The sequence below is a fragment of the Cinclus cinclus genome, chromosome 17 (genome assembly GCF_963662255.1).
Source record: "Cinclus cinclus chromosome 17, bCinCin1.1, whole genome shotgun sequence".
Classification (NCBI taxonomy): domain Eukaryota; kingdom Metazoa; phylum Chordata; class Aves; order Passeriformes; family Cinclidae; genus Cinclus; species Cinclus cinclus.
In genome coordinates this window covers 2,362,734-2,377,103 of record NC_085062.1, presented here as the reverse complement: position 1 = coordinate 2,377,103, position 14,370 = coordinate 2,362,734, and the positions used below count along the sequence as shown (strand labels likewise).

The window sequence follows — 14,370 nt, the reverse complement described above, 5'->3', positions numbered from 1 at the left end:
CACATTCACAACACTATTTCACAACTTCATAGTTAAATAGTCAGCTGTGTCCAGTATTCTCTGAGACCTGACAGTTACCCATTTAATGTGACCCTGACCAATGAAAATACATAAGTATTTGTAAAGCACTTAACAGATGAAAAAATAAACCTCTTCCACAACTACTAATGTTTAATACAAATGAAGTGATCTGAAAAACCCCTTCTGTATGGCAGTCACTGAGAAGCACATTTCTTCCCAAACATCAGCCTGAGTTGAGCTATCAGTGAAGATGCCAAAACTCAAGTGTTTACAGCACCAGAATGTAATTTTATTACATTTAGAAAATTAAACTATACTCAATTTACATCTTCAATTCAACTGTCCAGAAGGACAGCCATGCTAGGGGGAAGTCTTTCAGTTTCCTCATTGTTAGTGATTTCAGAAGAAAATGCTTTAACCCAGAGGAAATGCTATGCTTATCACCTTTAATCAGAGCCACACCCTCCTTTACCCACACCAGCTTCTGCCAAGGACAGTAATTTCTTGAAATTGTCATTTACTATCTAAGCCTGCTCTGCACAGCTGTTAACTTCACTCATCTAACCAAGTTTCATCTTGTGGAGCAACTGACCTTTTGAACAAACAGATGCACTTGACAGTTCCACCACACACAAGACAAGTATGAGCAACTCCTGAAACTGGTCACAACTGTTTATGGCCACCAACACACTGGTTTGGCAAGTGAGTAATTTGTGCCACTTACCACAGTGGGTGAAAAACTTCTCATTTTAATGTCATTTATCCATATTCTTGCTACCTCTTTTGTGGAAGCCTCCTTCTTCACTGCACCATTGCTTAGGTCAGCTGCAAAAAGAGAAGCAATGGTTTACAGAATTCCCTCCAAACAACAATTTGGATTAACATGCTGCTCCATTAATGAGCTGGAAGAGAAGTTTAAAGCATCCAGGAGCACAATGAGGCTTCAAGAACACAAATTTTTAACAGGATTCTTTAAGAAGACCATTTACTAACCTTCCTGTCTTCAGTCACATTTGCAAGAAATAGGAATAGGGCTCAGTACACAACTAAAATAATTTGCGTAAGGATGGATGCAAAATACTGAAAGCAGCTGTCAAACTTCCATCATATCAATGCATGTAATAAACTTACCATAACTGCCCCTAAAAACAATTAGGGCACTTGCACAAATAAATGCTTTCCTCAAAGACATTGCATAATTTAACTTCTTAATATTTTCCCACCTAGAACTCCTGGTGCCTGACTTGTATGCAAAGACCATTTTCCTTTCAAGAGCTTCTCTTTCCTACAAATATTTGTCTTTTTTTTTAAATAAACAAGAGGAAATATCCAGAGCCACAGGAACACAAATAAGATTAGGAATGCAGTTCTAGAAGCTGCAGGTCTCTTTTCCTCTTTATACAGAAGCTACAGATTGAACTGTTTTCTGCAGCTGTGCCACTCCAACAGTTACTGTTGATGTCACCTATTCTGTGCTTCTCCGAGTTTTCACTTGGTTTAATAGGACTGATTATCACCTGCTTTCTCCCCTCTTATTGCTTACTTCCTTTACTCCCTGCCTCAACTTCAGTTCATGTCCCAACTTGGGTTTTGGCAGCCACTCCCTAAGACAAAGCAATGACACAAGGAGGGACACTTTTTGTTTCAGTTCTAACAGACAGCTCCTGCACTGCACTCTCTCTCTCTGCATACAGAAAAATAGGTTATGCCAACCACACCTATAAAATCAGCAAAGCTTGTTTCAGAGACAAAGAAAGTCACAGAAATCCAGAAAATTCCTGTGCATCTTTCAGAAAGACATTTTCAATCTGAATTAGTCTGATCTTAATCTCATACTAAAACCAGAACAACTTGAAATAGTCAGTTTCACACACATGCAGCTTTTTCCTGATACAACTTGACCACATGTTAGATATAATATACAAGAAAATACTATGGAAGGAATCACAAAATGAAGATTTAGAGGGTGATAAAGTACTTGTGGCATTTAACTTAGGGCAACATTTCACAAGTAACATGAAAATAAAGAGCAAGATTTTGGGTTAGGGTTAAGCAGATTTTCCTTTTGCAGGAGACACTTCACACAAACACCTTACGTGCTACAAAACTAGTTTGGAAGGTGCTAAACAGAAAAAAAAGTACTAGTGTGCTGTAGTTCCAAGTACACACTAGAACAAGAACTGGTGGAGACTTCAGTAACACAGCTAATAGACTTCAGTAATGTTCACAAATTAATTTTACCTGTTTTCCTCATTCCATGTAGTAAGTCAAGAGCTTAATTTTTTAACTCTTTCCTACGAGTTCACCCTGAATTCTAACTACTACAGCTAGAATGAAACTTATCAGGTTTCCTGAACCACTTCATTTCACCAGGATATTGTACTAATCAATGAAAATCCATGATGTGCAAAGACCTTAGTTATTTCACTATTTGTCTAAAACACTGTAATTACAAAGAACGAAAACTCACTTGCTGCTGTTGCTACTGGTTGGGCAATATTAGGAGGTGGCTTCAATTTCATGAGTTCATTAAGACTATTGTTCTTGAGCAGATCTTTCAGCTGAATCTGGTCCTTGGAAGGTGCAGTGGTCAAGGCATTACGAACTGCTGGTGCTGCCACCGAGGGCCGAGTGGTTGTGCTGGTCTGGATGATCTTTGCTACAGTGATCGTCTGCCTCGATGTCGTGACTGGCGTCGTCTTTGTCACCACTATTGTCGTCCCCAGAGTTGGAAGCTGATTTATTTGATTCAGCACAAAGGTTGTGGTGGATGGTGGTTGCTGGCAACAAAGAAGCAGGGAAGTTTTGAGGAAACAGGCAAAAAGATAGAAAACTTTATTAGACTTTGTTTAGCACACAGGATACAACAGGTTTTAGAAGACACTCGTAGTAAGAAATGTTGTCATAAAACATGCTGAAGATGCCAGAGTAATTATCTTGTGCTGCAACAATCTGAGCAAAAAGTATCTCTCAATACACTGTATGTATTCCAGAAGGTTATTTTTAGATTTTATTTTTAGGAAAAGCAAATAAAAAAAAGAAAAATTCATCTCCTAGGGTACAGTCTCCCCCATATGTGATAAACCCAGTCCAACCCACTGCAAGACAGACCCACCACTGGCCACAGCTCAGCCAGTCAGTGCCACTGGCAGTGCCTGTGAGAAAGTATTTGTGTAGCAGATTTTGCCTGTTGTTAGACAATCAGCAGCTGGGATGGAGGAGTGAGAGTATGTGAGAAAACCCTGCAGACACCAAGGTCAGTGAAGGAAGGGGAGAAGGTGCTCCAGGTGCTGGAGCAAGGACTGCCCCTGCAGCCTTTGGAGGACCATGGATGACAGGAGTGAAGTTGAGCCCAGGACAAAGGAAGGAGGGGTAAAAAGGTATTTTTAGATTTCTTTTTATTTCTCATTTTCCTTCTCCATTGTTAACTGGCAATGAATTAATTTCCTCGAGTTGAGTCTGGTTTGCCCATGACAAATTGCAGATCTCCTTGTCCTTATCTCAACCCATGAGCCTTTCAGCATCGTTTTTCAGCCTTTCTGCAATTGAGGGGGAGTGATAAAGCAGCTTAGTGGGTACCTGGTGCCCAGCCCAAGTTAAGCCCCCTCCCCATGGAAGTGCTGGAGCACCAGCTCTTACCCGAACATTTAATAAGGCTGGAGTGGACACAGTCTCAGGTTCTTGTTTCACAGCAGCTGCAGCCTCAGCCTCCAGGCCCAGTTCTAACGCACTAAGTGGTACTGACTGCAGAGGGAAGAAAGCAAACAAGTCAGCAGGAATAAAACCTTAAGGCTTTTGTTCCCAGTCTGTGCCTCAAGTGGCTACACTCTGCCAGAGTGAAGGCCATCATGGAGCTTAAACATGGTATTTTCATTACATTTGTTATGCATTTCATTGTAGAGCAGCTAGTCCCCAATGACATGAGAACTCTCCATGGATACCTGACATTCTATCCCCATGTCACGAAGTCCCCATGTTCAGAATTAAGCATCTCTATTTGTACTGACCTCAAGTGTTTCAGATTGCTTTTTTTATAGAAGTTTAAAATTAATTTGCAAGTCATTTTCCAATCTCAGTACTATGAAGCAAGAAACTTCAGAAAACTCCTCATGTTTTAACCATTTACTATGGACATAACTCCCTTTAACCCCATCACAGCAAACCCAAGCTCTAACAAACCCCTATGTTCTTGTTTTAACCTGCTGAACAGCTGGAGTTGGTGCTGGATTTGCAAGAACCACATCTGCAGAGTCAATATCAAAGAGATCATTTGGACTGATTCCACTCTCACTCAAAGCAGCAAGCAACAGGTCTTGTCCTGGCTCCACCATCTCTGAAAAAAAGAAAAGAAATGAAACTGTAAATACAAGTACATTTAATTCTGATTTATTTTTTGCCCACACACAACTGAATTTCCTGGATTTAAGGGTGTTCATGGTGCAGTCTCTTGTACACAATTTCACTTTCCAGATTTGCTCTGGTGCTTTTGTTAATTTGTAGGCTTTTCAACATACCCACCACATTTAAAAGCAGGGAGAATTAAATAGTTTACTACACTACACAAAATGCTATCATACCCATAAACTTAAGACACCTTTTCTAGTCTTCCGAGGTACTACATTTTCAAGCATTACAGGAAATACCAAAAGCAGAAATGGTGAGACCATGTTATGCTAATGATCTGTCTTTGTCAGTGAAACAACTGCACTAGGGAGACACAATTAAAACCCATTTACTTTATCTTGTAGCAAGTTAGTGATAAAGAACTTACAGGGAAAGCTTTAATTCCTTGCTTGCCGTTACATTCATTCACTGGAGAAATTTTGTTTTGCATAGTGGAGAGAACAAGTGTGCCACTATTATAGTATGTAAGTGCTTATTAAATAGGACACTAACATCAGGTCACAGACTCCTTTATGTGTAGGACAAGCAAAACTAATTTCAAAAAGCTATTCTAGACAGCATAAAAACTTATTAAAAAGCCAAATACTCCATATTTAAAGATGAAGAGAGAAGATAACACATTTCACTTGCTTAAGAAGGAAACCCATCTGCCCTGGTATTAAGATAAAAATTAAATGATTTCACAGAACTTTAACTGTTGCTTATACAGTCTAAAGTACAACTCAAGCAGATCTTAATTTCACTCACTCTCCACACCCCTTAACACCCACTGGGAACAAAACACTGAAACCCAGTGAAGCCAAACACCTACTCTAAAGCAGGTAAGAGACCAATTATTTGCTGGTGTTTTAGATGTTCATTCACAAGACTCCAAAACAGCATTCCCTTGCTTATCCCTTCTACAGGCACAGCTAAGCCACATCCAGCTGGCTGCTCACACATATTCCTCAGCACATTTAGCAGAACAGGTAATTCTTGTAATAAGCTAAGCCTCAGGCACTTAGTTCTTACTCTTCCCAGTTTTAGTCTGTGCAATAGCAGGGAGAATTGTGGATTCATACAGAGATGGTGGCACCACAAGTGCAAGGTACTGGGACAAAGAGGAGATACATTTTAAGGCGTCAAAGACTTTTAGATGCTCCAAACAGTATCAAAGCAACAAACAATTGATGGGATTGCTACCGACCACACACAGCCCCATCAAACACCACCTGCTTGTCAGAACCAGATTCTTCTTCCTTAAAGACATTTGAGGTGACCAAATAAATTGGCAGAATGGCTTGGTTTGCTGCTATGAGGTACAGACAATATTAACAAGTATTAAATCATCTAGCAGATTTAATTAATATGTCACTACCCACTAGCCTGTCTTCCAGAACCTTGAATGGATCAACAAAAGTGGTAAGAAGTGACTTTTAGTTTCACCTTTCACTCCAGAAAGATTGTGCTTCCTCTCTTAATAAAGGGCACTATACATATATATACACACACACCTGTTAATTAGGTAGGATAAATCCTTAATTTTCATCAGACTAGAATCTTAGCAATGACCATCACATCTAAGTTTAGAAGCCTGCAGCACTATTTACTAACTAGAACCAGGTATGGGGAGGAAGGTTTAAGTCTGCAGATGAAATTTTTTCTCAACAGTACTTTTGGTGTTCAGAACTTGAGAGTAGCTACTGAATTTCTCTACAGCAGTGGAATGAACACAGGTCACCCCATCAAAACAGCTCCAAATCACTTCAAGATCAAACTTCACATGATCCATTTGGGAAAGAGGCACAAGCACCACCTTTGCTCAAAAGGACAAATAAACTAAAGTGTCTAAATGTACAACGGAAAATAACATCAGTTAAGTCATTCTTTATCTGTATGGAGCTTTGATCACCCCACTGCTAAACAAAGATATGACTAAAACTTGGTTGAGAGTTAAGGGACTGGACTGAATAAAGGCACAAAAAGGCAGAAAAAGGCTTTCAATTAGGAGAACTAAGAGAAAAGACTCAAGCACTTTTAGTCTGTTCTCACAACATAGAAAAGGCTTTCTATGAAGTTGAGACTCAAAACAAAACCAAAGCTAGAAGAAAAACCCACACCAACACCACAAAAATGTATCTTCCCCAGGCCACCCTACAATGGTGTCACAACCCATCACATCTGTTTTAAATCCAATTTAACATATCCCCGATGCCACTGACCTCTCCATGTTTAACCCTTAAAAACATGATGGCTGATATCTTCAAAGTTTCAGAGTCCAGGGGAAAAAAAAAAAAAAACCAAAACAATCCATAGCAGTAATGCTTTACTTGCTTATTTCAAAGTTTTCAGATGACTGGTGATAGAAACCAGAAAAGCAATTCCTACAATTTCAGAGTATCTCCAGTTTAGAAGCATCCCTTTCTAGTGGGGATGTTTTAATGTAAGAAACCCCCTAACTTCACCCCTCTCCTGATAACCCAAATTTTAAGTCTTAAAAATTCATGGCTGCTCACAACCCAGCAAAAAGTTCAGTAAAACAACAGCAATTGTTTGTCTGTCAGTTTAGACAATGAAAGTTTGACTAGTTTCACTTATTTTGTTTCTGTACAGTAGGAACAAAGCTGCATTGTCTGGAACAAAAGGAATTCTGAACTTGTAGAATTTTTACATTAGAAGTCACTGAATACTTAGCACCAATTTTAGGCTCTGTACAGCTTCCAAGCACCAGTGCTGCCCACCCTCCCATTTTAATTTAGCAAGGAAATTAAATGAGGAAGAAAAAAAACACAGGAGAAGCTGCATTGTGATAACTTAAGTTTATTTTCTACAACACATACTGGTTAAGCTTAAAACATTATCAGGCTCAAGCAGCTCCATAATCTTGCAAGGTAGGAGGCTCCTGAGTTAACACAAGTGAAAGTGACTTTATCAAGCTCTGCAGCTCAGCCTTGGCAATACTATATAAGGACCTGCTTGCCACATCCTCAAAATCTTCGAAAGAAAATACTTATTAAAAAGTTGTGAATATTACAAGCTGTTCCCTGAGCATTTCATCACTCAAAGAACTGATTTAAGCATGTAGAATCTTGCAGATAAGATTGTCTATGTTTAGTGAGGTAGTCCAGTGTCACTGAGCAAGAATCAGTCTATTAAATAGCACTAAAAAAAATGTACCTATAAAATATCAACTGTAGTAATGTTTTAATTACTTTCTTTGTATTAAGAAAAAGCAAACTGCTGCCATTTCAATAAGGGTTACCAAAACACACCAAACATTTCTGTAAGGTGCTCTCCTGACAAAGGATACAGCTTAAAACTTTGATGATGAGACAGTTTTGTGATCACTGCACATTATGTAAATAATTCCTGATTTAAAGATACAAAACCAGAATGCCATGTTTAATATCATGTCATGTATCCATGCCAACCTGGCTCTCTCTTTTCCTTCCATTTTAGCTTTGGTACAAAGAAACGAAACAAAAAAAGAATAAAAAAGATTCTAAAACACATGTCGAGCAACCTGCTCTGTTTCCCCCAAGAAAGATAATGGTAGAATCCCAAACAATGAAAAGCCTTTTTGATTTTTAGCTTTGTGAGTTACACATTGCAACACCGCATGCCTAAAGTGCTTATTTTAAAACCACAATCAATTACAGTATCATAAGTTGGTTCAAACCAAACATCCCAATCAACCAGGCACTGCTATTCCCAAGCCCTTCAGACACCTGGGCTCTGTGGTGCACCCAGCTGCAGACCTGGCTGTTAGTGCTTGGCTGGGATACAAACAGCAGTCAGCAACTTTTGCTCTTTTACTGGAAAGGTTTATCCCACTGCCTTTTTGAGGAATACCTGTCACCTGAACTGTACTGGAAGCCATTTATAATATCACACAGCTACTGGAATTGTAGAGACAAGGCAGCTGTGCCCTGCAAATTCTCTGCTCGTCTAAACCATGAGTTACTATTGACCTGAAAACTCCACCATCTCCCTTTGCAGCCTCTCACAGCAGAGGTGTAAGGGCTGCTGAGCCCCATCCCACCCAACAGGATTCTCTGGCTATCCACGTGGGTTCTGCTCATTTCACAGCTTTTGCCTCCGGAATGCAACCTGGATAACAGTAAAAAAAAAAAAAAAAAAAAAAAAAAAAACCCTCAACCAACCCAACCCTTTCTGGTCCTCTCCAAGCCACCATCCAATCAAAGAGCAAAACCCTAATTAATGAACTCGCTCATCCTTCCATGCCTTAACCTCAAGCCTAGCAGTTAATTTTGCATTTACATGTACAAAGGTGTTCTCACAAAAATTGTAAGTTAACTCCAATATTGGAAAAATCATTCCCATTTTCCCAAGGCTGGTTACCACTCAAACGTCAAAGCTTTCAAGGACACGAGGGACACTTCAGGGCACTGTGGGGTTCAGCTTTGCCTCAATGCTTTCTAATGACTGTTCTACAAAATTTACAGCTCCCACGTTACACAGTCTGCAAATGTGAAATTCAGAAGTTTTGAAAATACTAGAAGACTTAACAATGCAATGATCCTGCATGAAATCAGCTTTCAGACTAAAAGGCTGGAGCTGGCAATTTGGCCAGTAGTGAAAGTTTTTAAGAAGTAAAAACTCAAAGAAATAAGAGCAGCATGTGATCGTCAGGGTTCTTAGTTCTAGCCTAGGAGCCTGTTCCAGGTGTCTCTCAAAGCACCATTACCTATATCCATGACCTGCTTCAATGGCTTTTAGAGTAGTTCTCAGCCAGTTTTGAAACCAAATGAACAGTCTGGACAAAAAGACAAACTGCCCACATTTTATTTCTAAATAATTCTAAGATTGCATACAAATATAACATCTCAGGGCTGCGAGGCAGATACAAAAGACCAATTCAAATGTCACACTATTACACAATTTCAAGTCTTGCTTTACAGCATCAACTACGGACTTTCAATTCTGGAGGACTGCAGCTCACAAAACATTAATGTATGTTTTTAAATAATTTTAATACAGATACAACCTTGGTAGTCTAAAGCCAAACAGTCTACCACTGAGTTAATTCCTAACTTTACACTGTGTCACACTATTTTTTTTTTGTTTTTTACTTACTCTGGAGTTACCTAATAGAGCAATGTAATGTTTGGAAATTTTTTTAAGCATTAACAAAATTTGCCTCATCTTTAACAGGTATCAAACACGTAGAACCAGCTTATAAGTACCTAAAAGAAAGTACAAGAGCCCTAATTTATACCCTCAAACGCACTGTGAAACCTGGTCAGCTAAAAATAATAAAGAAACAACCTAAAAAAAACCAGAAGAAAAACCCAAAAGGCCTCTTCCCCTTCAGACCGTAGGGCCATTTCTATGTTAAACTATTACTCACCCTAGCAACCTCTGTTTGAGGTGGGCTCGTTTTAGAGTCCCTGGACTTTGAGGCCGTGTCTGTCGCCGCGGTTCAGCTCCCCAGGAGCAGCGGGGCCCCGGAGGGCTCGGCCGGGCGGGGAAGCCCCCGGGGGAGAGGACGGGAGAGACAAGGGGGGGGTCGGCGGCTCCTGCCCCGCCACCTTCCCACCAACACGTGTTCCCGACATAAACTTCCGGGTTGGGCCAGAATCGGCTGCGTAATCCTGTCCCATGCGCGACTTTTTGTTCCCACAGCTTCACCTCTTTAAAGATCCCTTCACCAAGACCGCGGATCCCGGGGAAGGGCGGCAGGGCTTCGTCTCACGGCGGCTTTCGGAGCCGCTCCGGCACCATAAATCAAACACCCCCATCCCCCCCCCCCGCCTCGTCTCTCCGTTTCAAACCTCAACAATCACAACAATCACCAGCCGCGGAAAGAGCGCACAAAGGCGCGGGCCGGGCCGGGGGGCTCAGCCCGCGCAGGGACGCGACGGAGGGGCGGCCAAACCCATCGCGGCGCCCGCCCCCGTTAGAGAAGCCCTTCCCCAGAAGCGGAGGGACCCCGCCGCCCACCCCCGCACGCCCCCGGGCACGAAGTTCGCGGGACAACCGAGGCTCCGCCGGGGCGGCGGCGGCGCCTCCCCCGCCCGCCGCGCCACCCCCGGCCCACCGGGACCCCTGCGGGGGCGGCCGCACAGCCTTCCGGGGCTGAGGGACCGAAGGAGACGCGGAGCCGCTCCCAGCACAACGGGTCCTCCCCGGACACCCCCGCGCTGCCGCTGCGGGCCCGGGTGAGGAGCAGAGGGGAGGAAACCCCCGGGGCGGCCTCACAACGCGGGGAGAGGCCAAAAGCGGCCAAACAGACGCGGTGCCAAGCGAAAGGGCAGAGCGAGACTTACTCTCAGTCGCGCTCGATCCTCCCGCGGGCTCCTGGAAGTCTCCGCCGCCAGCCCCGCCGCCCGCCGCTTTCTAACTCACAGCCGCCATCTTTGCCCTCCCTCCCCTCACAGGGGAGGGGGGGGCCGGGGGCCGCCCGCACCACGTGACCCGGGCCGCACCTCCCTCCCCCCGCCGCGCGCGCTCCCCGCCCACGTGACACCGCCAGCCACCGCCCGCCGCTGGCGCGCGCTCGGCACCACGTGACCCCGCCCCCCGCCCGCGGGCTCCCCGGTCACGTGGCCGCCGCCGCCGTCTCGCGCCCACCCCCCCACTCCCGCCGCCGCCGGGCCCTGGCGCGCGCTCCCCGCTCGCCCCCGTCACGTGGCATGCCGCGCCTCGGTTTTTCCCTGCACTCAGCAACAGGAAGGCAGAAAATTCCCCGTTCCCTCCCCCCCGAGAAAACCCGGCGTATCCACCGTCCTTCAGATAAGCGACGTCCCCACGGGCGGGCCCCGCCCAGGGCGGCGACCGCAGTCGAGCCTTAGCGATCCGGGCCCGGTTCCCGGTAGGGTGGGGGGAGGGGAAGGCAGAGGAGAACGGTTGCGAGCGGTCACGTGACCGAGGCTCCTTCAAGATGGCGGCTGCCGGCGAGAACGCGGCAGCGCGGCGGAACTCTCGCGAGATCTCGCGTTTCTAGCTGCATCACGGGGAGGGGGGGGAGGGGGAAGGATTCTTGCGCGCGCTCCCGCCTGAGGCGGTGTTGGCGGGAGCGGCCTCGGAGCGGCGGGACCGGCTTATCTCAGCTCATCCCCGCCCGAGCTGCCGGGACCGGCTTATCTCAGCTCATCCCCGCCCGTGCTGCCGCTGCTGAATACGTCTCGCTTCAGGCGGCCCCCTGGTCCGGTCCCGTCCCGTCGCGTCCCGTCCCTCCGCGCTTGGCCGCTCCGAGCTCCCCGGTGCGGCCGGTGCCGGCCCGCTCTGAGGACGCCGCCACCTCCGCCCCCTCATAGCGGCACGGCTCTGCTGTGTTCCTGCACAGGGACTCCCCCAGAACAATGCGGGAGGACATCCCTGCTGCCCTCCCTGGGACTGCCTCTCGTGGGGATGTGATGGCAGATGAGTTTTCCCTTGCAAATATTTTACAAGCTGCTAATGTGAAACTTGCTGCTGCAAAGAGTGAGTGAAAATCCATAGACCACTCATGGTCGTTTCACATTTGGAGACATCTTTTTAGCGCTGGAGGCCCCCAGACTGAGAAGACTTGTTAAAAGAGACAATCTTCCAATAAAATGGTCTCCCAGTTGTGTAAGGATGTGAAAATTTGTAAGAACTTCCACACAGAATTGAGCCAGACACATGAAGTGTGAGCAATCATGAACTTCCTTCAAACGTTCACTACTACTCATTCAATCTTGCACAAGTTTGGTTATTTTATCATTAGACAAATTTAACAGGGATTAATATAACCAATAAAGGATTAGACAGATTAAGGCTAAACTAGTTAAGGACAAAGCAACGTTAATTGAACTGATTTAAAATTCAGATTAATCGGTGATGCTTCAGATGGAGAAAAAGACAAAGTGTGGCCAGAAACCAGAAGAACAATTTAAATGGCAGCTTTTATCTTGATTATTGCCCCCTTCACACTTCAGATGAAGGCACGATGAAGTACAGCTCAAACGTGCTGAATCGAACTTTAAATCTCAGCAGCTCTGTACAATCGTGACAAGAATGTGAGGGTTTCCATGTCTTGAGTTGAAAACGGAGCTACCTGTCAGCATTTGTGATCATCCTCGACTGGAATAGGTGAGTAATCTGGTGGAAGTGCTGCTTTCCATTGGCGTGGAATTAGCACACGCACATTTGTCTGCAGGACTCTGTTTCCATAGAATTTTGCATGTAATTCACGGATCCCACTGCACTTTCTAGTCAGAGATTTTTTTTTTTTTTAATCATTGGTAGATACAATTCTGAATGTAATTTTATTTTATAATCTATGAAATGCAGTTATCACCTACTGGCATTTTACTCAATGACTTTATAAAATGATATTGCTTAATGTAATATTCAGCAGTTACCCTCAGGGATTGTTTTTACTTGATTTCTAGTGGCTGAAGCACAAATGGTAGGGATTTCATCTTGTGAACGAGAAATTTGTGTAAATGCCGTCATTTATTTTGCAAATTGCAAATATGACAGGTGCTATGTGAGAACTTGCTCTCAGGTGGGAATATTTAACAAGCATCTCCTTGCTGTATTGGACAGAAATTGAAACTATGACTTCAAAGATAAGATTTTTTTTTTTAAACTGGATGAAGTGTTCATCTAGACCGAAGATATTTACCTTGAAGATTTTCTTGCCTTTCTGAGCAACTCAACGCCTCGCTCGTTCTTCCTTCCCTTCCCCCACAAAACATTTTCACATTTCCGCAGTAAAACGTGGTGCTCCCGAGAGCTGCTCATGCGGCACTACGGGAGAGAATATTTAGGTCACTGGGTTTTAGCGCTGGTTCCAGCGGGAGCCGCGCTGCTCCCTCTGGATTACGGGAGTCGGCAGCGCTCTCTCTCCATGTGCTGCTGCGTATCCCGAGTCACAGTGACGGGCGGCTCCAGCCACACTGTTTTGGGCTGGAGCCTCTAACATTTTAACTTCTCTTCATCTCTGGCTTTTGGTCGCAGCCAGCTGAGGGGTAAAGCCAAAATGTTTTGGCAATTCACAGTGTAATCCCACCGCGCCGGGAGCAGCGGCCAGTTAGAGATGACGTTGTTTTCTTTGTTGCTCTGGGGAAGAAAATTCCTTGGCTTCCTTTGCCCTCTACTGGTGGCCCGCACGACTTCGATGCCAACTCGGTTGCTTTGTTTAATATACATATATAAAATATACAATCCCCAACAGAAAAAGCACAGTTGAGGGTGTTTCCAGAGCTTTCCTAAGACATTAGGAAGAGTGTTCCCTGTTACTGTAAGGAGATCATCTTAGTAACTGATGAAGATTTTTTTTCCAATTTCATCCCAGCTGTGCGATAAGTACAGTGCGAACTGGGGTGGAAAAATCAGAGCAGTGTCTGCTCTGGTGCTTTTGCAGAGAGCTTGGAGTACCTGCCTTGGTGGAAGAACACCATGGATGTGGATGTTCATGGACATGATGCCCAGAGGATGTCAGCTGGCCGCAGCTTTGAGTTTACAGGAAAATACCCAGTGCGTTTTGGTGGGCTCTCTGTAAAATTCATGTGCCTGGTGATCGAAGACCCAGATGTAACAAATGACAGTGTCCATGCAGAGCTAGGTTTGTTCTGTTGTCTCCCAAAACGCCTGAATGCAGAGGTAGCACAAGAAGACGTGGGGGTGGACTGGAACTGTGCTGTGCTGCCTTCTGAGACTCTGCAGTCACACTGAATTCCTGTCCTGTGAGCCCACAACTGCTCTGGGACAGCTTGGAAAGGATAAGGCCCTAAGTTCTTGCCTAAGATGAGAAGGGCTTTTTCCCTGTTCTTAAGGGAAAGGATGATTTTCCACTGAAGCAGCACACCGGCTATTTATGTCACTGTGAGAATGCCCAAGAGACAAGCAGCAGCCTGTGGCTACAGATAAGCCTTGGGTGGGAAGCCACCCCATGGCGATAGGGCTTGGGGCAGTGCAAGTGTCACCACCCCATCTCCTGAGCACACTCAGGTTGGCCTTGTTAAAGGAGGGGTA

General features: G+C 44.6%; 1 protein-coding gene across 2 annotated transcripts in view; it reads right to left on the bottom strand.

The window, feature by feature from the left end:
* The window catches only part of SBNO1 (strawberry notch homolog 1), a 31,108-nt gene extending 20,267 nt beyond the window's left edge, over positions 1-10,841 (bottom strand). The window contains exons 1-5 of one of the 2 annotated variants that reach the window (XM_062504374.1): positions 10,695-10,841; positions 4,221-4,354; positions 3,661-3,765; positions 2,492-2,801; positions 746-846 (exon numbers count right to left, since the gene is read on the bottom strand). In XM_062504374.1, the coding sequence (XP_062360358.1) occupies positions 746-846; positions 2,492-2,801; positions 3,661-3,765; positions 4,221-4,352 (648 nt within the window). In that variant the 5' untranslated portion in view covers positions 4,353-4,354; positions 10,695-10,841. Of the gene's footprint in view, positions 1-745; positions 847-2,491; positions 2,802-3,660; positions 3,766-4,220; positions 4,355-9,775; positions 10,151-10,694 lie in introns of those variants that run through there. The other variant, XM_062504376.1, reaches the window with a different exon arrangement.
* Positions 10,842-14,370: the final 3,529 nt, after the last annotated feature.